The 22,627-nt window shown below is 36.7% G+C and overlaps 1 protein-coding gene across 20 annotated transcripts in view; it reads right to left on the bottom strand.

Annotated features, from left to right (window-relative positions):
- LOC105483348 (solute carrier family 4 member 10) overlaps positions 1–22,627 on the bottom strand; it is a 452,662-nt gene that overhangs the window by 67,905 nt on the left and 362,130 nt on the right. For all 20 annotated transcript variants that reach the window (XM_011744188.2, XM_024793282.2, XM_011744189.3 and 17 more), the window contains 5 exons: positions 21,471–21,617; positions 16,735–16,835; positions 13,566–13,740; positions 12,852–12,985; positions 11,859–12,104 (listed from right to left, as the gene is read on the bottom strand). In XM_011744188.2, the coding sequence (XP_011742490.1) occupies positions 11,859–12,104; positions 12,852–12,985; positions 13,566–13,740; positions 16,735–16,835; positions 21,471–21,617 (803 nt within the window). The remainder of the gene's footprint in view (positions 1–11,858; positions 12,105–12,851; positions 12,986–13,565; positions 13,741–16,734; positions 16,836–21,470; positions 21,618–22,627) is intronic.

Below are 22,627 nucleotides of genomic sequence, written 5' to 3'. Positions count from 1 at the left end.
GCAAATGCCTGGTTAAAATGGATCAAATATTCCATCTGCCCGTTAAACAAAAGCAATTGTTATGCTTGTGCACGTGGCAGGCCAGAGGCCCAGATTGTCGACAAGGCGTAGGCTGCATGGTAGCTCTTTTACAGGATTCTACAGCCTGGAGTAATATGTTGTGCCAAGCTCTCTCTCTGCTATATCCCAAAGTCCGGCACCCTGTGGTTCAGCCCTCAAGGGCCATACAGCTTCCGTCTCCCAACACTAAGTTCGCTTCATGTCTCTCACGACAGGGGGGAAACTTAGAATTTCTTGGAGACTTGAAAGGATGCAGTGAGCTTAAGAATTTTCAAGAGCTTATCAATCAGTCAGCCCTTGTTCATCCCTGAGCGGATATGTGGTGGTATTGTGGTGGACCTTTACTGGACACTCTGCTGAATAACTGGAGGGGTACTTGTACTTTAGTCCAATTGGCTATCCCTTTCACCCTGGCATTTCATCAACCAGAAGGAAAAAAATAATAAGACATCATAAAGCAAGAGAAGCCCCTTATGGGTCTTTCAACTCTCATGTCTATTTAGACGCAATTGGAGCCACGAGGAATACCAGATCAATTTAAAGTTTGAAATCAAATAGCTGCAGGATTTGAGTCAACATTTTAGTAGGTGATAGTTAATAAAAATGTAGATTAGATAAACTACATCTATTACAACCAACAGCAACGAGCTTTTCATGAGTTAAAAGCAAAACTCCTGTCGGCCTGAGCCCTGAGGCTATCTGACCTGACAAAACTCTTTACGTTCTATGTGTCAGAAAGAGAAAAAATGTATGTTGGAGTTTTAACCCAGATTGTGGGGCCCTGGCCAAGGCCAGTGGCCTATCTCTCAAAACAACTAGACAAGGTTTCCAAAGGCTGGCCCCCAGGTCTAAGGGCCCTAGCAGCAAAGGCCCTGTTAGCACAAGAAGCAGATAAACTAACCCTTAGGCAAAACCTGAATACAAAGGCCCCCTATGCTGTGGTAACTTTAATAAATATCAAAGGACATCATTGGTTAGCAAATGCTAGATTAACCAAGTACCAAAGCTTGCTATGTGAAAATTCCCACATAACCACTGAAATTTGCAACATCCTAAACCCCACCACCTTGCTCCCAGTATCAGAGTGCCCAGTTGAACATAACTGTGTAGAGGTGTTGGACTTAGTCTATTCTAGCAGGCCCAACCTCTGAGACCATCCTTAAACATCAGTAGACTATAAGCAGTATGTGGACAGGAGCAACTTCGCCAACCCCTGCAAAGTGACTCTGAAGAAGATGACAAGCCCTGCTCCAGTCACACCCAGAAGCTAACTGGTCCATGCACTGCTTATAGTCTACTGATGTTTAAGGTTGGTCTCGGAGCCGAAGCATGAGGAAACTCATCGCAGAACTCATTTTCCTTAAAATCTGGACTTGCACAGTAAGGACTTCAACTGACCTTCCTCATACTGAGGGCTGTTCCCAATGTACACATCAAGTCACTGAGGTAGAACAAAAGGTTGCTATGGTCCTATTATTTTATGGTTATTATAAGTGTACTGGAACTCTAGAATGAACTTGTTTGTATAATGTTATTCTATGCAAGGTATGTAGCCCAGCAAATGACCAACCTGATGTGTGTTATGAGCCATCTGAGCCTCCCATGACCACAGTTTTTAAAATAAGATTAAGAACTGAAGACTGGTAGGGACTCATAAGCAATACGAGTAAAGTGTTAGCCAAAACAGAAAAAAAAGGGTGCCCAAATAAGTCACCTTAAAATTTGATGCCTGTGCTGTCATTAATAGTAATAAGTTAGGAATAAAGTGTAGTTCTCTTAATTAGAAAAGAGGCTATATGGCAGGAAATAACTACATCTGTCACAAATTAGGACTATGTGGAAATAAATGTAAATACTGGCCTTGTGTCATTTAGGCCACTTGTATAAAAAAAAAGAAAAGGATCCAGTCCACCTTCAGAAAGGAAAAAATGGCCCTTCCTGTACTAAGGGACAATGTAACCCCTTAGAGTTAGTAATAACCAATCCCCTTGATCCTCACTGGAAAAAAAGGGGGAACGTGTAACCCTAAAAATTGATGGAGTTAGACTGGATCTTTAAGTAAATATCATGGTTTGAGAAAAAGTTTATAAATGCTCTCCTGAGCCAGTATTTCAAACCTTCTATGATAAACTAAAAGTGCCAGTACCAGAAATTCCAGGAAAAACAAAAAAATTTGTTTTTGCAATTAGCCGAGCATGTAGCCCAGTCTCTCAATGTCACTTCATGTTATGCATGTGGAGGAACTGTAATAGGAGATCAATGGCCATGAGAAGCCTGATAATTAGTACCTACAGACCCAGTTCCTGATGAATTCCTGGCTCAAAAGAATCACCCTGATAATTTCTGGGTCCTAAAAGCCTCAATTATTGGACAATATTGCATAGCTAGAGAAGGAAAAGAATTTGCTCACCCCATAGGTGACTTAGTTGTCTGAGACAGAAACTGTATAATGGTATGACAAAAACAGTCACTTGGTGGAGTTCAAATCACACAGAGAGAAATCCATTTAGTAAATTTCCAAAGTTGCAAACTGTGTGGACCCACCTGGAGTCCCACCAGGACAGGACAGTCCCCACTGGATTATACTGGGTATGTGGGCACAGAGCTCATGCCAAATTACCAGACCAGTGGGCAGGTCAGTTGTGTTATTGGCACTATTAAACCATCTTTCTTCCTACTGCCCATAAAAACAGGCGAACTCCTGGGCTTCCTTGTCTATGCTTCCTGTGAAAAGAGAAGCATAGCTATAAGAAATTGAAAAAATGATAAATGGCTCCCTGAGAGAATCATACAATATTACAGGCCTGCTACTTAGGCACAAGACGGCTCATGGGGATACTGGGCCCCCATTTACATGATCAACCGAATCATACAGTTACAAGCTGTCTTAAAAATAATCACTAATAAAAACAGTAGAGCCTTGACTATTCTGGCCCAGCAAGAAACTCAGATGAGAAATGCTATCTATCAAAATAGATTAGCTCTCGACTACTTGCTAGCAGCTGAAGGAGAGGCCTGTAGGAAATTTAACCTTACTAATTGCTGTCTACACATAGATAAGCAAGGGCAAGTAGTTGAAGACATGGTTAGAGATATGACAAAACTGGCACATGTGCCCATGCAAGTGTGGCATGGATTTAATCCTAGGGCCATGTTTAGAAAATGGTTCCCAGTGCTAGGAGGATTTAAAACTCTTATAATAAGAGTTATAATAGTAATAGGAACCTGCCTACTGCTCCCTTGTTTGATACCTGCACTTCTTCAAATGATAAAAAGCTTCATCGTTACCTTAGTTCACCAAAATGCTTCAGCACAAGTATACTACATGAATCACTATTGATCTGTCTTGCGAGAAGATACGGGTAGTGAAAATGTGAGAACTCCCACTAATAAAATGAGTGAGAGTCCCAAAAGGGGGGAATAAGGGAGGAGACCACCCCTCATATCATCTTATGCCCAATTTCTGCCTCCAAAGAAAGAAGAAGTAAAAACTAAAAGACAGAAATGAAATCCACAGGCAGACAGCCCGGCGCCGCACCCTGGGCCTGGTAGTTAAAGACGGACCCCTGACCTAATTGGTTCTGTTATCTATAGATTATAGACATTGTATAGAAATGCACTGTGAAAATCCCTGTCTTGTTTTGTTCCGATCTAATTACCGGTGCATGCAGCCCTCAGTCACGTAGCCCCTGTTTGCTCAATCAATCATGACCCCCTCACATGCACCCTCTTAGAGTTGTGGGCCCTTAAAAGGGACAGGAATTGCTCACTCGGGGAGCTGGGCTCTTGAGACAGGAGTCTTGGTGATGCCCCCGGCCGAATAAACCCCTTCCTTCTTTAACTCGGTGTCTGAGGAGTGTTGTATGCTGCTCGTCCTGCTACAATATGAACAACGGGTGAGAACAAGTTGAGTGGAAGAAAGAGATCATACCATCTACTTAGAAAAGCATTACATTGAAGACAAAAAAAGGGTTCTACTCTTCACTATAATTCATCTGATTACTGGTAGGTCATAAGTCATAACTTGTTCAATAAAATAGATCTTATCTGTCCCAGAAGATTTTAGTAAATGTAAAGAGGAATATTCAGAGGGACTTTGAAAAGAAAATGTGCTACTTTCTGTGGAGTTAAAACTTTGGTGAAGTATGAACTATTTTTAATTGATGTTTTAGAAATTGAAATTGCAACAGAGTTACAAGAGCAAAGGTTCACAACTTTTCATAGCTATTGTATTTCTGTATATTCTGTCAAGTGACTTTATTATTTATTACATTTTTCATTTAGAATGGTTATTAAGGATATAAAAAGCCAGTGAAATTTTTGGAAGAACTTTTTACTATGAAAAACATCCCTTTAAACTCTTTAAAATTCTGCTTTTCAATGATGGTATGTGTATTAGTGGTTGAGAAACAGTGCTTAAAAGACATTTTAAAGTTCCAGCACTTGAAAGAAATATTAAGAAGCTGGATGATGTCACAGACTACAGGTAAATTATACTCCAGTGTGTCTTGGAAAGGCAAAGATGAGGTATACTATTTTTTCAGTTACATAGACAGACATATATAGTAAACATTTATTGGGAAATATGGGCAAAGTACTTCCTATAATCTGTTTCATTACTTTACTGAAGTTCCAACTCTTCTGTTTTTGATACTTTGACTTCATCTTGCATGAAAGATTTACTCAAAGATGATATGACAGTATTTCATAAGCAGGATTCTGGTATTGTTTTAGCGACAACAGGCACCAAAAATAGGTGGACATAGGATCAGTTATGAATTAAGCCTTGAGAATATCTCTAGGAGTTGAGACTATGTGATTCACCTGCTGGATTCTCATATCCTCTTCTGGCAAAACTAGAGAGGTCACAGTCAATCCACATATCCTGAGTACATTTAATTTTTACCAATGCATAGTATACTGATTAACAAGTCAGTGATATTGCCAATGAAAATCCATTTCTGACATCTGGCAAAGCATCAGTGTTGACTGAGATATGGAAAATAGTCTCGGGGTTTGTAGTAGCCTTTTCTGGAGTGTAGTCTCTTTGCTTTAATGCTAGCTGACCACTTCTAGAGTTTGGACTCCTGATCAGAATACTAGCTGACCATGGTTGTAACTTGACCTAACATACACATATTACTGTTGCAGGAAGTCAGGGACCCCGAACGGAGGGACCAGCTGAAGTCACAGCAGAAGAACATAAATTGTGAAGATTTCATGGACATTTATCCCTTCCTCAATCAATACTCTTGTGATTTCCTATGCCTGTCTTTACTTTAATCTCTTAATCCCATCATCTTCATAAACTGAGGATGAATGTTGCCTCAGGACCCTGTGATGATTGTGTTAACTGCACAAATTGCTTGTAGAGCATGTGTATTTGAACAGTAGGAAATCTGGCACCCTAAGAACAGGATAACAGCAATTCTCAGGGAACAAGGGAGATAATCTTAAAATCTGGCTGCTTGTGGGTGGGCAGGACAGAGCCATATTTCTCTTATTACCAAAAACGGGTAAGATAAATATCGCTGAATTCTTTCCCCAGTAAGGAATATTAATAATTAACAGCCCTGGGAAAAGAATGTATTCCTATGGCGGGGCCTATAAAATGGCCGCCCTGGGAGTGTCTGCCTTTATGCAGATGTAGATAAGGATGAAACATGCCCTAGTCTCCTACAGTGCCCCCAGGCTTGCTAGGATTAGGAAATTCCAGCCTGGCAAATTCTAGTCAGACCGGTTCTCTGCTCTTGAACCTTGTTTATCAATGACAATGCATGCATAGCTGGACATGGAAGTTCATTCATGATTCTAGTTTTGCCCTGACCTTGTGATCTTGCCATGACCTCCTGCCTTGTGATCTTTGGTCACCCTTGAAGCATGTGCTCTCTGTGACCCATACCCTATTCATGCACTCCCTCCCCTTTGAAAATTGCTAATAAAAACTTGCTGGTTTTATGGCTCAGGGGGCCTCACGGAACCCCACAACATGTGATGTCTCCCCTGGACACCCAGCTTTAAAATTTCTCTTTTGTACTCTTTCCCTTTATTTCTCAGACCAGCCAACACTTAGGGAAAATAGAAAAGGACTCACGTTGAATATCAGTGGTGGGTTTTCCCCTGATATATTACCACAGTGTCTGTGCTGAGGTATTTTAATGTAAGTTAAAACATTACTACATTCCACTTAAAATATTTCAGAATATATGCTTGAATCTAGATCAATTCAGGAAGCCAAGAGAAATGGGGTCAGTACTTCAAAGATTGTGAACTCCTCGAGAACACTCATCACATCTCACCAAAACATGGCCACATAACTATTTAAACTTCTTTAAAGAAAGAAACCAAGAAATCACTGTTACCTGTTTAGTACTCGCCCTCTGATATTGAGTTCTCATGTAAATAGCTGCCTTTTAATACCTATTTGACAAGAAAGTGTGAAATATAATTCCATTTAAGATCTGAAAGTAGACACGAAGAGTAACTTACTTGAAAGATACTTAATAAAGCTTTACTACTATCTACCAATCCCTTAGCTTTCTGTAGGTAGAAAGATACAGAAACACAAATTCTGTTCAAAAAGGCTCATAATTCATTAGGGACAGTGAGAATAAAACAAGTAAATAATGAACTATTATATTGGATACTACTGCTACTAGAAATGAGACTTTATCATTAAAATAATTTACTTTAAAAGCAGGAACAGAAAACAAGGATAGCAAGTGTTTGGATCAAGAATCAAGAATGAGGTGAGAAGTTGCTAAAAGTTTATTGAATCATAATTTACTGAGTGCCTACTATTATATTTATTTGAATCTAAGATGTCAAACAATCTAGCTTTTTTGGGGGAAGCAATATATGAAATGTGCCCATCAGTTGTGAGAAGCATTTTCAGAAATGTAAAAATATGAATAGACATGTTCATATAATATGTGCCAAGCACTTTGCTAGATATAGTAGGTACATAGATCTGCCTAATAGCCATGATCTATCATTATAAAGATAAATCTAGTGGAGGTACACAAATAAACACCTAAAAATATAATTATCATGTTATGTTGCAAGCAATTCTGGATAAATCCAGTCAAGTGTATACAAGCAAAAAATGTAACTTAAAAAGGTTGAAACAGATATTTCTCTAAATCTGTTTTATTCTCTATTTTTTGACTGGTGAGTACTAAAAAGGTTCATGCAGTATGATTACTCTGTTTCATCTTCTTTCTCCCCACATCTATCACCCTTGGGAGTTCTGCTGTAAATTGCACTCCTGTTTCTCTTGCCTTTTTTTTTCAGATGATTTCTCCACAATGTTGGCACCCTGTCTAAATTTTCAGTCATCATTAGTTTTATCAATTCAAATTTATATACCTTTATTGCATATTAAGAATTTCATAATGTGTCAAATTTATCCCAAACTTCTAGCTAAAATCTTTAAGAGTGCTGTTAAAGATAATGGAAACAAGCACTATTTTCTTTACTTAGAGAACAAGATTGGCAAAATAATGTCAATTATTTTGCAATATGTTCCATTAATCAGTATATATTAAGTATCACTTAACCGTATTTACAATATTATGCTGGGACTGTGGGAGATAAAATTAGGGACAGTGAGAATGAAATTCTCATTGTTACATGTTTTCTACTTTAAAGGAGGTTCAAATCTAGTTGAGAAGATAAGAAAGAGGATATTCTTCTGTATGTCAGTCAGTAAATAACATTTATTTAAAACAGGTCACTATCTTGGGTTATGTAAAGGGCTGGGTGTTGGAGAAACAAAAAAGAGGAAAAGAAAACAAAAAAAAATTCTCATAACCTGCTAGTGAGAACACTCCTTCAACAGCTTGTTAATCATTATATTTTATTTCACTCTAGTCTACATATATATCAGAAACGAGAGAGATAATCAGACCCTACATACTGCTTTGACCCAATTGATTACAAAACATTAATAAATACATTCCCAATTTTTCTTTAGCTAGTTGTCTTTCAAAAGTTTATTATTCCCAAACCTGAAAGAAACACTTCATCTTATGAAAGCACAACACTTCATTCTATTTTTGCCATTTCTTAAAATCAAAGCAACCATGGAAAGATTATTCTCATAAACTTGTTTTTTATTGCTAACTTGGCATATTCAGCTTAATCGTCTGGTGCAATGTATGTATTCTCAAAGATAAATAGATGATCTTGACACTTGATCTTGGCACAATGAAAGAAAAGCTTATATTTTCAAATATAAGGTCTGTATATTACCATATTATAAGGTTAGGATGACAGAGGAGCAGGATATGTCTTCAAAAAGTCAAAGACATCTTGTTATTTGGTTGATAAACTATGAATTTAAGAAAATCTGATTGTAGGAGGCTAAGTATTAAAAAAAAACTGAAATACAGATCCTAAACATGATGACTTTTTAAAAAATATCTTATACCCAAACAAATATGTACATTATAGGCATATTGCTTGCAAAGGTTGCAATCTCAGATATATTATGTTCTAGCTATAACATTTTCTAGGAATTTTTCTAATGAACCTGCATAGTATCTTATAACAAATATGAGGCCAGCCACATCTAAAGTAGAAAACTTTAGGTGGACATTGTTATAAATGACACTGATTAAATGTGAAAAGGTCACAGTAACAAGAAAGCCACTAAAAGTGTCATCTGGACTTCATGAGACAAAGTAAATGTTTTGTGCAAAAGTATGAGATTACAAAATACATTAAAATAGCAGTAATTAACAATAATGTATTATTTTCTTTAATGAACATAACTAAAAGTACACTAATAAATATATGCATTCTATGCATAGCAAAAAAAGATCAATTTTGCTACTCCAAGGAGCAAGTGATGGAAATACCTGATCAGATTCATGTACACAGTGTAAGTGGTACTGGAAGCCAGACAATCAAGGCTTAACAACTGGAGTGAAGAACCAGTGCAATGAGGATATCTCGTCAGATCCCGTTTCCCATGAGACTGTCATTGTTTCCGTCACACACACCCATTTCAGGTGCCAGGTGGCACTAAAACCTCATGCCCATCAGGATGAACCAGTCTTTCCATCCCTTCTATCTCCCTAAATTGGGTTGAGAAGGGCACTTGGGCAATGGAACACAGTCATCAGCACACATTCATGTTCAGCCTTGGAAGAATTAGGTTTTAGATGCCCACACTGATCGAAGTAAAACCTAAACATGCAGGATCACTTTTTAAAAAGCAGAGATGGAAATGTGGAGAAAGTCAGGACCTCTGTCACTCCTCTTTTGATCACCATGACAGGCGGGGATCATGGCCACATAAAGCTATTTTAGCTTTCAAATTACCCTCTGAGCATTTGTCTTACTTAACCCCTTGATCTCATCATTTTTTTTGACTCCTGGGAGGTTGCAATCCCGTGTTTATCTACTCTTTCTCCATTTTTGCTGTCTCCCTTTCCTCAGTTTCTATTCTCCCATTTTTAAACATGCATAGTTCTTCTCTGTCGCAAATTATCAATCTTATTATTTCATTGCCCTCTTCAAAAGGCATTCTGTTTCCCACTTTCTTTGACACCAACTGGCCTATGCAGCTTTCTCCATTTCCTTACCACCCACTTCCTTGTTAGTTTTTGCAAACTGACCTCCCATTCTGCCTCCTCTCCCACACCAATACCAGTTTTTAAAGTTACCAAGTATCTCTTTTCAAATGCTTTTCCTTGTTCTGTTTGATATCCAACCGGCTGTCCTCTCTAAAGACTTTGTGATACATTTCTTGTTCCTTGCCTTCTGTGACCTGACATTATCCATAGTTTCCTCTGATGCTTCTTTCTTATTTTTATTTATTTATTTGTTTGTTTATTTATTTATTTTTTGCCTATTGGTTGCATTTTTCTCATTCTACTTTTAAGCTGTGAAAATTGTTCAGGGCTCAGACCTTGCTTTTGCAATCTTTTCCTTTCTAGACCAAGGGATTTTAAAGTATGTTCCTCAGTCTGAAGTACCTGAGAAGCTATCACTAAGGTTCAAAGAACAGCTGACAGGGTAGGCAATGGGTGCCTTCCTACCACTTGAAACAGAATAGTTCTGATTTTACCTGTTTTATTTGTTTTACTTGGTTTCTTTTGGAGAGTTTATTTGTATTCATCAGTGTACTGAAAATTATATCAGTAATAAAACCTGGATTTCATTTCTTGTTTTACCACTATCTATATAACTTTACACAAATATTTTAAAGCATGAATGCATCTCTTGCATCTAGTCCTGTGAATGCCCTTTGTCTGAACTACTTTTCTGCCCTATTCCTTAGCACCTTCCTAACTTCTACTGCATTTTTTATTCTACGTTATTTCCTCCAGGAAGGCTTCTCTGAACCTCAAAACTGGGTTAGGTGGTCTCCTGATGTGGTGCTATAGCATTTTGTACCAACATTTTAATCTGGCACTCATTTCCTCATGCTGTCTATTTGTCTACATTCCCTACTCAACTGGAAGTTCACTGAGGACAGAATATTAATCACCATGGTTTTCCTAGCACCTAGTATAATGCCTGGCATGTAGTAGATCTGAAAATCCAACCAGAGATAATTACATATCTCAGCAAGGATATCCAAATTCAGTGAGATTCTCTTTCAGATAAGGATAAATGAAAAGACATGTATCAATGTTATCCCTGGTTTTGATCAAACTATCCTTCCCATTTCCTTGACAACTATGCTCAGTACCTTCTTAGCCCTATTTACAACATTCTCACTATTTGCTTTTATTGGGAAAGTTATTTTATATTTCCACTTTGATTTTTCTTATTCAAAAATGGGGGTCAGTTGTTTAAAGTTATCTCTAAATATAAAATAAAAGTGAAAGTACTAAAACTCACATTATTTTCAACATTATATCATTACATCATTCTTAACAAAATTATAACATTGCACGATTTTGGTCTGACTTCAACAATTTAAACTTCTTGTAGTAAATAAAGATTAAAAAATATTAAAAGGGTTCAAGGCCATATCTATGCAGTTTATATGGAAATCATTGGTGGTTGATGCAGAGATGATAACTGTCTCCTAAAGAACATATTGCTTCAGATATTTGCAGTATAAAAAACTGTATATAAACACAACAAAAAATTATACGATTAAATAATGGGGCCATTTAATGGCCACATATAGTCTGCAGACAAAGCTTGAGAGACATTCCAGACTGTTGATATACCAAAACTAGAAGGAGCAACAGATCCAATCACATCTTTAATCCTGGACTGTAACATCACTTTCAACAAGTAATACCTGAGTATTTCCATCACAAATGTCACACGTGCCAAAACCAAAATTAAATTTTTCATTCAGTGATTTATGTTCTTACCACACTTTCAAACATCTAGTAAGATTTAGACCCAATAAGTTTATTTTACCTTATTGCTCTAAATTTGAAACCTTATATTTTCATTACTATGTTTCTTCGAATTACTGTAAATTAAAAAGACCCTGAAATAACACCAAATAGCATATATTTTGCTAAAGTAAAATTGGTGTATATTAAGATGGACTTGGTTCCTTATCTACTTATTTTAGAGAACACTAGACAAATAGAACTTTAAAAAGATACTCTTGGCAGAGATGGTATAATGATAATGCAAGTATCAGATGAGTGGCTGATTAAATAACTTTTAAAATCCTGTTCAACTCTGAGAGTCAGGATTTAGGTCATGAATCAACTTAAGGCACATTCTCTGCTGAGTAATTTCCTCATATTTCTTGTAACAATAGCAATATTTGTAAAAAGAAAAGCCTCAAAGCCAGCAGGGGAAATGGTACTTACGAGTATTGTGTCAGCAGTTCCAGATCATTATGCATGTTGATTGGATAAGCTTCACTGAGTTCAAACAACTTCTCCAGGGCCTCATAAATGAAAATGATGCAAATCAGGGAAGCAAAAGCTTCTTCAGTAAACCGAGTGATGTAGCAGACAAGGGAACTAGCATCAGTGGCCACAAGTATGATACACAGAGTTGCTGTCCAAAGTCCAATGCTAGCTCTTAAAGATAGGTATGACAGCCCATATTCTCTGGGAGGAGGAAAAGGAAAGAACAGTGAAAAGAAGGTCATTCAACAGCTTGCTATCATTTTAAGCAAATGAAAATAAACCTCATTCAGGAAGTGAAAGTAAATAAGCTTCACATCCTATGAGTATCTAAATTCAAGACTTTGTCTAAAGTCTTGTTTAAAGCAGGGGTCCTCAACCCTCTGTCTGTGGCCTGTTAGGAACGGGGTTGCACAGCAGGAGGTGAGTGGCAGGCGAGTAAGCATTACAGCCTGAGCTCCGCCTCCTGTCAGATCAGTGGCGACATTAGATTCTCATAGGAGCACAAGCCCTATTGTGAACTGTGCATGTGAGGGATCTAGGTTGTGTACTCCTTATGAGAATCTAATGCCTGATGATCTGAGGTAGAATAGCTTCATTCCAAAACAATCTCCCCCACCCAATTTATGGAAAAATTGTCTTCCATGAAACCAGTCCCTGGCACCAAAATGGTTAGGGACCAGTGGTCTAAAGGGAACATCTAAAGGGACAAAATTAAGAGGGATTTCTCAGCGCTTATAACTGAGTCTTACTCTTTAAAAATATTACATAACAACATACATAAATCTTTTGCTTTTCCTCTGTTCCCATGATGAAGCAAAAATGATAAACTGAATCAAACCAGGCAATTCTGTCTCTATTAACAGACCTCCAAAAGTGATGTTGGGAGAAGTATAAATATAGTAAAGAGAAAAGGAAGAGGCTAAGGGCTGAAAAGTACATAACACTTACTTGCAAAATTTAAACAAAATCTTTTCAAACACCAAAACTGGTCCTGTACTGCCTAATATGGTAAGAGGCTGTCCACCAAAGAGAGAATAGGCTATCCCAGTCATGGATGCTCCAAAGAGAGATTCAATTGCACTCTGTGTAGAGATATAAATGGTTCAATTACCTAAGCTGTACAGGAAGCCATTGTAGCTAAGGAGAAGACATTTAAAATACACGGATATGTGCTTTCTCCTTCACCATGAAAAGCCTAGCAATCCTGGGCAACATGTGGGGTAGGATGATGACTAAAGGGGCTGACAGTAAGAAGAAAATGCATAGTAGCAAAGGTGGAGGTGTTCTTTTCACTTTCTTATCTCACATCTCTGTTGCCTTACAAAAGGTTTAAATGTATTCAGGATTAGCATCTGGACAGAAACATGGCCCAGGTATATAGCAAATGGACCTCTTGTGAGACAAGAACTGAGCCTAAACCTAGCTTAGGATTGGGGGGCTGAGGGCAAGGCATCAGATGAGAACCTTTTGTAAGACTCAGAACTAGTCATTCTGAGACATTCCACCCCCAGATTACAAGTTCCGCTAGCCATCCAGGAAATTCATATAAGGTTTATCTAGCAGACCATATATCAAATCTCTCCAAAATTAAATGCTTACTTATCTAACTGAATCTTAAAAATGGATTATGTTTCAAAGTTCAGAGAAAAGCATGATACATACTATACGCCCTTCAGTTGCTTCTCCCAGCAGTCCTCCAAATGTGATGACAGGAGACATACACGCGCAGTAGAGAAACAGAAAAGATGCTAAGCACTGCAAGCTGAAAGCATCTCTGAAGTCACTCCAGAAGTATGGAGCTTTTCTTTTGATATCTAAAATAAGTCCCCCAAAAATCCTAAGACAGGGGGGGAAAACACAATAGTGAAACCCAAATATAAAAAAACACACAAGTCAAAATGCTCATTTGCTTTGTTGCCAGGTCACAGTATATGTTTTCCATCAGCAGAGGTGAGACCCACATAACCTGCTGCATTGTATTATAATAATCTACAGGGAGGCACTGCACAACTATGTTACTCAATTCCTAACCCAATATCGTGTCAACCACCAAAAATCCCAGGTTCTCTTAAACAAGGTTCAGAGCTGTTCACCAATCATAATTCAAATAATGAGATTCAAGGATTACTCTAATCTCTGTGCCATTTCTACGTCAACCTACTCCTCCTAAACTCAGGCCTACCACCCTCAATTATTGGCAGTATTTCTAAATGTTTAATTCCATTTAGCATAGCAGGGAGGGAGGGAGGGAGGGTTAGCTGGCTTTTCTATACTCCAGTAGTGAGCATCACCCTAGAGAGAAAAAGCAATGTTTAACCATAGCTCCAGTTACCTACTCTCTCAGCCAAACAAACAAACAAACAAAAATCCCTCACTAGATATTGTTGCAGGACGACATCTAAATGTCCTTTTGGATGGCAGCAATACTTAGTAGAGACAGATAGGTTCCGGAGCTGTTTTCATTTTTAGAAAACTAGGAGGGAGTCCTTAATAATAATCAAACTAGATAAATGTAATTTTGATCCACTCTTACGTTAACACATCCCAACATCTGTGATTCACAAGACAATAGTGACCTTACTTGGTATAAATTCATTTACTCCAAATATATCCAAAACCATATTGAAACACTTGAAAGAGAATTTTTTTGGGGGAAAAGTATTAAACTGTGAAATGGTGCTTTAAATTTGAGAGCTTTTAAAAAAAATCTATTAGAAATGAGACCATTAATAAGTAGGTATTCTCATTTTATGAACATCTAATAACAATATGCAGACTTAACATTTGTCTACTGTAAGTTGTTTTGTTCCGTGGAATAATGATGTGATAGCAAAATGAATTAGACTATGAGTAAGTTCCTACGTGAAGGTTAATGTTAATGGTGAAAAAAACTTATGCTCCAATAAACTGCCAGCGTGCTGAGTATACTTGGATCACACAAAACTGTTACATTTTTCTTATTTATTTTATATATAGGAATATTCATTTGGCAGTCCTAGAATCACTTCAGAAAGGATTGTTCTTTTTAGAAAAAAATTCTGGTTAGAATTTGAAATAAAAGATGTACATATTATGAATAATTAAAATATTTTACCATGTAATTTCTCTGATCTGATTTATCTGTAATCGTTACATAATAATAACTATTCTACTATTACGCAGGTATAAGATCACTATATTTTCCTATGATTGGTTCCATCAGAGAGCTATGGAGTAGGAGAGGGTTGAGAAGAATGAAACTTCAATTGAATAAAAGGACATTTGAAACTCAGAGAAGCTTGCAGAGAACCTGTGAAATATTTGTACACATAAAGATCACCTTAGGCTTCTCTACCCATGTTTAGTAAAACATACACATATATATTTTTTTATTTTGGGGATCATTTCTGAATAATTTGTTAACTTATCAAAGTCACAATTCAAAACAGATTTACTCTACCAGTCTATTTAGGCATTCATTTATGATTTATATCCCACCTAATCCCAAAAAGAATTTGAGGTGGTTATGAGCTATTAATTAGTAATTAATATTTATAGTTTTGATAGCACTTTATATTAGACCATTGATTCTAATCAATTACTTATTAGAGCATACATTAGTCTGAATAGTTGTTATAGTACTGTGTATAAATGTGCTTTTAGCAGTAAAAATCTAAATCCGGAAGTGGGAGTTCATTACAGAGAACAGTGCAAGAGCAGCCCAGATGTACACCAGCAACTCCAGGAGAGCAGATGAGTAATGGATACTTCAAGTCATGTCAGCAACAGAATCTGTGGAAGAACTCTGGAGAAGCGAAGATACCGGATATTGGTGACCTGGGAGGATTTAGGAAGCAGTAAGGAAAAGTGAACTTCGAAAAAAATCTAAGCTATGTGGCATGTTACACCTGAGAAAGAGAAAAAAATACCAACAAAAATAAAAAGACAGCATTCAAAAGTATGAAAGCAAACAGAATGAGTAACAAAGGTTCCAGTGAAGGGAAAAGGAAAAAATTGTTTGAACCATCTCAAATTAGGTATCAAGCCTGAGGAAGACATTAAAGGACATTTCTTCAGAGACAACACATAGATAAATGGAAAGAACACAGAATTAAAATGCAGAGTGCTCAGGAACTGGAAAGTCAGCTTAGAGGACACATTGCAAGCAGTACAGAAAATGGCCTTGAGGGGAGGGGAGCACCAATCCTGCAAAGTCTTTGCATCTGCCTTTAATTACAATGGAGGCTATACACATATTCCCTAAAGAGAGACCCACCCAAGGGTTTCTGATTTTCTGCTCACACATTGCTTAGAGAGAGACAAGCTGTCAAAAAAAACCATAAAGCACCATTTTAAGAAATAAATTGAAGCTTTCATCTCTTCAAAGATGTGTGATTAGAAAATAAATCATATAGCTCTTTCAAATCACAGCCGTAAAAATAAAAAATACCATTATATACCTCCTACTTGCATTGAATGAGATAGGGCCTACAAGACTGAGTTGTTGGTATTTAGTTTTATTTCTATCTTGAACTTGAAGCTTTCAATGGGTTCTTTTGGAAGGGTCAATTGACGGTTTTCCTTTTCATTCTAAGAATCTGGGAATGCATTTTATGCACAGTAAAATGAAAGACTAGGTAAAGTATAATGGAAGGGTGTCTCCACTGTTTTAGTTTAACAGTAATGACAATCATTAGCAACTACAGAGAAATCAAACTAAATGGCATTTTCACCCTCAAAAAGCAGCTATTAAAAGTATAAAATAAATTAGATCTCAAAATAGCAATTCCTAACAGAGAAGAATGGTATGTCATTTGGTCGTTGAAGTCCCATAGAAGTGATTTTCACTAACCTTCCAGTTCTCTGGAGTTCAGGTCCACTATGCCCTCCGTGGGGCTCTGCTTCCCCATGAGCTGCTGTTCCATTTGGTACAGCAGGAATCTTCCTCTTCTCCTGTGGAGAGTTTCTTTGTTCGTGTGTTTTGTTTTATTTTAATTTCAGGTGTTAATTGTAAATAACAATAACAGTTCATTTTCCTTGAAGCAATATGCACAATAGCTGAGAACCTAGGCTCTGTACTTATTTGTTGCTTGACCTCTGGGAAGTTATTTAGCCTTTTAAAGTGTTAGTTTCTTCCTCTGTTTACTGGGGGTAACATCAGTATCTATCTTATAGTGTGGCTAAGAGAATTAAATGAGGTGATGGACACTTATTTATTCTTTCAACTAATACTGAGTGCCTAGTGTGTGCCATTCATTGTAATGAATGCTAGAGCTGCAAAGGTGGGCAAGAAAAAGCATCCTGTTAGTGAAAAGAGACAATAACCTTAAGATATCAGGTACAGATGGGAGCTATGAAGAAAAATGAAGTAAGGGAAGGGGAAAGAGAGAGATCAGGATGCGGGTAGGTTGGCGTGAGGAGGTGTTAAGTATGGTGGTGTTATATGCCTGGCATAGTTTAATTGTTCAAAGAACAGTAACCATCATCACTATTTTTAAAGTATATTTCCCTGTGTGATTCCAGCTAGTATCTTTCTACCCAGAAAATAGTTTACGATATGGGTCTCTTTAACTCATAGAGTGTCAAAGACGATTGTAAAAGGAGGCGTCTAATTTAACCAATGACAAATTAGTGGAGATTCAGGTAAGTATTGTTTTCCCAAAGGTCTATTCCATCCACTTTTGTTGGTGAATATGATTTTTTTAAAAATCAGAAATTTCTACCTAAAATCCTACCTATGGTGATCTTAGAGCACACCAATGTGTTCAAAAGCACTTCAAAGGATAATAGGAAAAATCTTAAGTGGTGAAATTACAATTTTTACTTGACCACCATTCCAAAATAGAATTAGTATAAACATGAAAAACAAAAGTGACTCATAAACTGATCTCACTTACCAGGAGACATCTAGGTAGAATGATAGAGGTTTAACATATAAAAAAGGTTTTGAAAAATACACAATATAAGAAAGTTTATTGCTTAATATTTAACAATTTCCCCAGGTAAATAGATGGACGCAATAAGACTAAAGTTCAAAGATAAAAGAGAAGCATCTGTTAACTGATGAAGGAACTGTCTTTACAGGTAAATAGGATACATTAATAAAGGGATTTAAGAGTTATCCTCAGTACCTACTTCCCAATCACCCAGGAAAACAATTCATAGCTTTCACAAGTCTCAGAAAGCAAGTATTATTATGTGGTCTTCTGGGAGAACACTACTGACTAGATAAATTAACTCTATTTTACAATGACAAAACTAACAGAAGGTGATGTTTTGGGAGCCAAGCAAGGAATGTATATTAAGGAAAAGGGAGTCATCAACTCTTAAATGCTGTTCATTGATAGGTTAGATAAAATGCAGGTTGAGAAGTGACCATGGGACTTAGCATTGTGGAGATCATTGTTCGCGTACTTATTTTAGTGAAGTGGTAGGGGCAAAAGCCTCTTGGAGTGAGTGTTAAAAGAGAATTAGAGGAGAGTAACTGGAGGCAAGTAGTGTAGAGAACTCTTCTGTGGCATTTTGTTGCAAAAGGGAATGAATAAGAGTGGCAGGCTGGGTAGTGGTATCAAGAGAGTTCTTTTATTTAAGATTGGTAAATTTAATAGTATGTTGTATGCTAATAAAAGTGATAAAATACAGAAAAAAGGATTTGATGATATAGAAGAGAAAGAGGAGAATTGGTAGAGTTGCGCTCTTGAGTAGATGTGAAGAGATAGGCTCTTTCTAGTGCACAAGTAGAAGGCTGACTTTGGCTAGTTCATCAATAGTAATGAACAGGAAGGCAGAGTATGTGCATGCAGATGCTGGCCGGTGGGTAGGTATGATGGTAGCAATCTATAGGAGTTCTTTTTTGATTGTTTCAAATTTCTTAGGGAAGTAAAAGGCACATCAGCATATGAGAGTGAGGGTCAGAAAGGATGTGCTGAAGGCTTGAGGAGAGAAGAATAAGTGTGAATTAGTTATCAAGTGAGAATGATTGGACTAGGGAAGTGTAGTATGATGAACCTGCGACACGAAGGGCTCACTTAAGGTATGCGGTCATGAATTTATGTGAGACCAGTCAGTGTAGTTACATGTTTTCCTTCCGCTTCAGCTTCATCAATGTGGTACAGAGTGAAGTGTTGGAATTCTCACAGGGTTATGGTTTTGATAAGCAAGTACATGATATAAGAGAAGAGCAAATAAGTTGAGGGTACACAAAAGGGAGTGATTTTAATGACTGACACAAAGTTCTAATGAATATTTTCACAGTTATCCCTGGAGGTGACAGGTTAATCTTCTCTTAACTGAAAGGAAAAAAAGTATTTAAAATGCTGGGATTTGCACATTTCAAATGAATAAAAAAGATGGAAATTATCCCAATGGTAAAAATATTTGGGCCAGGCGCGGTGGCTCACGCCTGTAATCCCAGCACTTTGGGAGGCTGAGGTGGGCAGATCACGAGGTCAGGAGATCAAGACCATCCTGGCTAACACGGTGAAACCCCGTTCTCTACTAAAAATACAAAAACTTAGCCGGGCGCGGTGGTGGGCGCCTGTAGTCCAAGCTACTCTGAGGCTGAGGCAGGAGAATGGCATGAACCCGGGAGGTGGAGCTTGCAGTGAGCCGAGATGGCGCCACTGCACTCCAGCCTGGGCGACAAAGCAAGACTCCATCTCAAAAAAAAAAAAAAAAAAAAATATTTGAATGAGTATGAGGTCAGAATGTTTAATACATATTAACTCATTTCACTCCATCTAATAGAAAACATAGCCTCATGCTATCTATTACTCAATTACAACATGCATTTTTAAAACATGAATGTTGAAAAGAAGCATAAAGCATATCTGAAATTCAAATTTGTTGTATAGAACTATGCTGTCTAATATGATAACCACAAACTGCATATGTCTATTTACATTTATGGTAATTAAAATGAAAAATTCTGTTCTTTAGTCACAGTAACAACATTTCTAATGCTTACTAGTGGCCTGATTACTAGACAGCATAGATATAGAATATTTTCATTATTGCAGAAGACTGTTGGACAGTGCTGATATAGAGCATCAACAGAGAGGTTAAAACATTTGTTCAAGGTCATACATATATAGACAATTGCAGAACCCAGATGCCCTGATTCTTAATTCGATGTTCTTTTTAAGACTGCCTCTCAATACCCAGAATCCAATAATTAATTCTGATTTTAAAGGGTGTCATAAAATCATAAACAATATTGGCCTCCCGTCACTCAACTTGCCTCAAAAACATTATTGTTCACAAAGCTGTTTTCAAAAACACTTAACTTCATCTTTAATGTTTCAATAGCTAATTGGTGTTATAGTGAATTTTAAAGCCTCATTCTGAATGTGTTAATATTTTGCTGAATTTCTCCAAATAATATTAATTAAGGAGTTTCTACATATTCAGGAAGCATTATATTGCCTTTTATAATATCATTAGTATAAAGATGTATTCTACAAGTACAGGAATGAGACAATCTATAACCCCTATAATTAATTATTAGGTAACTGTTTTTATTTTAGTAATAGATCAACTGAAATATGTGGTAGCAGTTACAGAATCACAAAATGGTTAAGTTTTGAGAAAAGGAAACAGTCTTTAATAATTATGAAATGACTGCAAAATGAAAATATAAAAATGAGGTATCCATAGAGTTTCTTTAAACTGACAGTGAAATTGAGACACCCTTTTTAAGTACTCATGGTTGAGTGGTACAACTGCTCATTTGCCCACCTCTGGCAAAGCAGGAAAATTTCTAATTCCAGAGCTGGGTCAATTAGACCATCTGTCGCTTCCAATAGGGCAGCAGAGTCAGACCAGGCTGAACTCTGCAGGGCAAAGGCCAAAGGCAAGACTAAGTACGTAACAACTTGGGAGGGCTGTGGGAGGCAGATTCAGTAGGCATAGAGGTGGCAGTGTGAGGAGTGAGCTTAACAAACATTTGGTCATCATTCTTAATAGTCATGACTGCAATTTAAAAAGTGACCCTAGAAAATAGCAATGCTTTATATTTCTATCTTTCTGGATTGTATGATGGGTAAAATATCCATTACATGTTCATAAGCAAAATTAAAAATTCTTTATATCACACATCCACACAAAAGCAACACAAATATAAGAATTACAATTTTAAAATCTTCCCAATATTTACTGTGATTAGCAGTAATAAATGTGGAGTTTTCTACATAATATGATTAAGTCATGTCTTTGAACTTTCCTAATGCTTGCCAATTTCAAAGTGATGTATCAAAACATAGAAGGACAGTAATGGGCTTTCTCTCAGGCCATATTTTATATTGTTATTACAATTTTAATCTTCCTCTTGTATAATACATGTTAAGTAGGAGCTAAAATCTTTCCAGGTATATGGCACTGTTTGATTAGTAGGTTGTCATCAAACTGCCAAGTTTCTCAGTAATGTGTGTTGGAGAGTATTAAGAAATATCTTGTAACTTCATGCCCCTTCTGCCTTCGAGGCTATCATTTAAATCATTTGAATCTTCTTGATGGATTATGCTATTTTGAAACATGCATTTAAAAGACAAAAAATATTCAATTTCAAAGAATGTCTTCAAATATACATACCTGGGAAGGTACATTTTTGGGAGGCTCTATCCGGATGCTTGGATCCCATTCTCCAGGAGGGAGAACAGTAACCTGATCCAGAAACTCATCAATTCCTGATACCAAGTCATTACGATCTTTAGCTTTATAAGCCACATCATGAAATACCTTTAGAAGAAATAGAAATATTATTTATAGTTTAAAAATAATTATAAAATATTAATGTGTTCAGTGTTTTCAACACAGTTATCTCACATGTGATTATAACAATTTGAAGAAACAGACAGCTCTGACTCTAAAGAAGTTTATAATGTAAAATATTATAATTTATTTTATGGATCCATATAGGTAACTATTTTTCTTAAGATGTCAGATGAATGTTGAAATTTCTAGAGGGAAGGAGGAAGGGAAAGAAAAAGGAGGATGAAAGGAAGCTCATTAAACTAGAATTAGGCAAAAGTTATTTATGTATGGGAAAATCAGTTCCTGGAGGAAGCGTTTGCTTAAAAATAGAAATAAAAATTTGTAAAATGTGTTGGAAATTTCAGCAGTATTTATACCTGGCATAAATTAATTAATTTAAAGGGTTAATTTTATTTCAATTTTGAAAATAATACTAAGGTTATAAATTAGTATTTTCTGGATATATAGTCATTCCTCAGTATCTTTGGGGGACTGGTTCCAGGATTCCCTGCAGATACAAAAAATCTATGGATACTTGAGTTCCTTATATAAAATGGAGCAGTATTTGCACATACCCTATGCATATCCTCCTGTATTTAGAGGGTCCCCAACTTTCTATAGTTTCTCTTACAATCTTTTGATTTTATGATGGTGCAAAAGTGACATGCATTGAGTAGGCTCCTCAACTTTCAATGGGGTTAAGTCTGGATAAATCTATCACAAGTTGAAAACATCGTAAGTCAAAAACATAGTTTCCACTTACGATATTTTCAATGGGGGGACATAACCCCCCATTGAAAGTTGAGAAGCATCTGTACTTTAAATCATTTCTAGATTATTATAATATCTACACAGTGTATATGCTATATAAATAGTTGTTATACTGTATAATTTTTATGCATATGGTTTTTATTGTAACGTTGTTATTTTTTATTGTCCCCCCTGGAATATGTTTGATTTTTGTTTTTAGAGGCAGGGTCTCGCTCTGTCATGCA

Source organism: Macaca nemestrina, chromosome 11, assembly GCF_043159975.1.
Source record: "Macaca nemestrina isolate mMacNem1 chromosome 11, mMacNem.hap1, whole genome shotgun sequence".
Lineage (NCBI taxonomy): Eukaryota > Metazoa > Chordata > Mammalia > Primates > Cercopithecidae > Macaca > Macaca nemestrina.
Note: the sequence above shows the minus strand (reverse complement) of the source record. Positions and strands in the feature narration are given on the sequence as shown.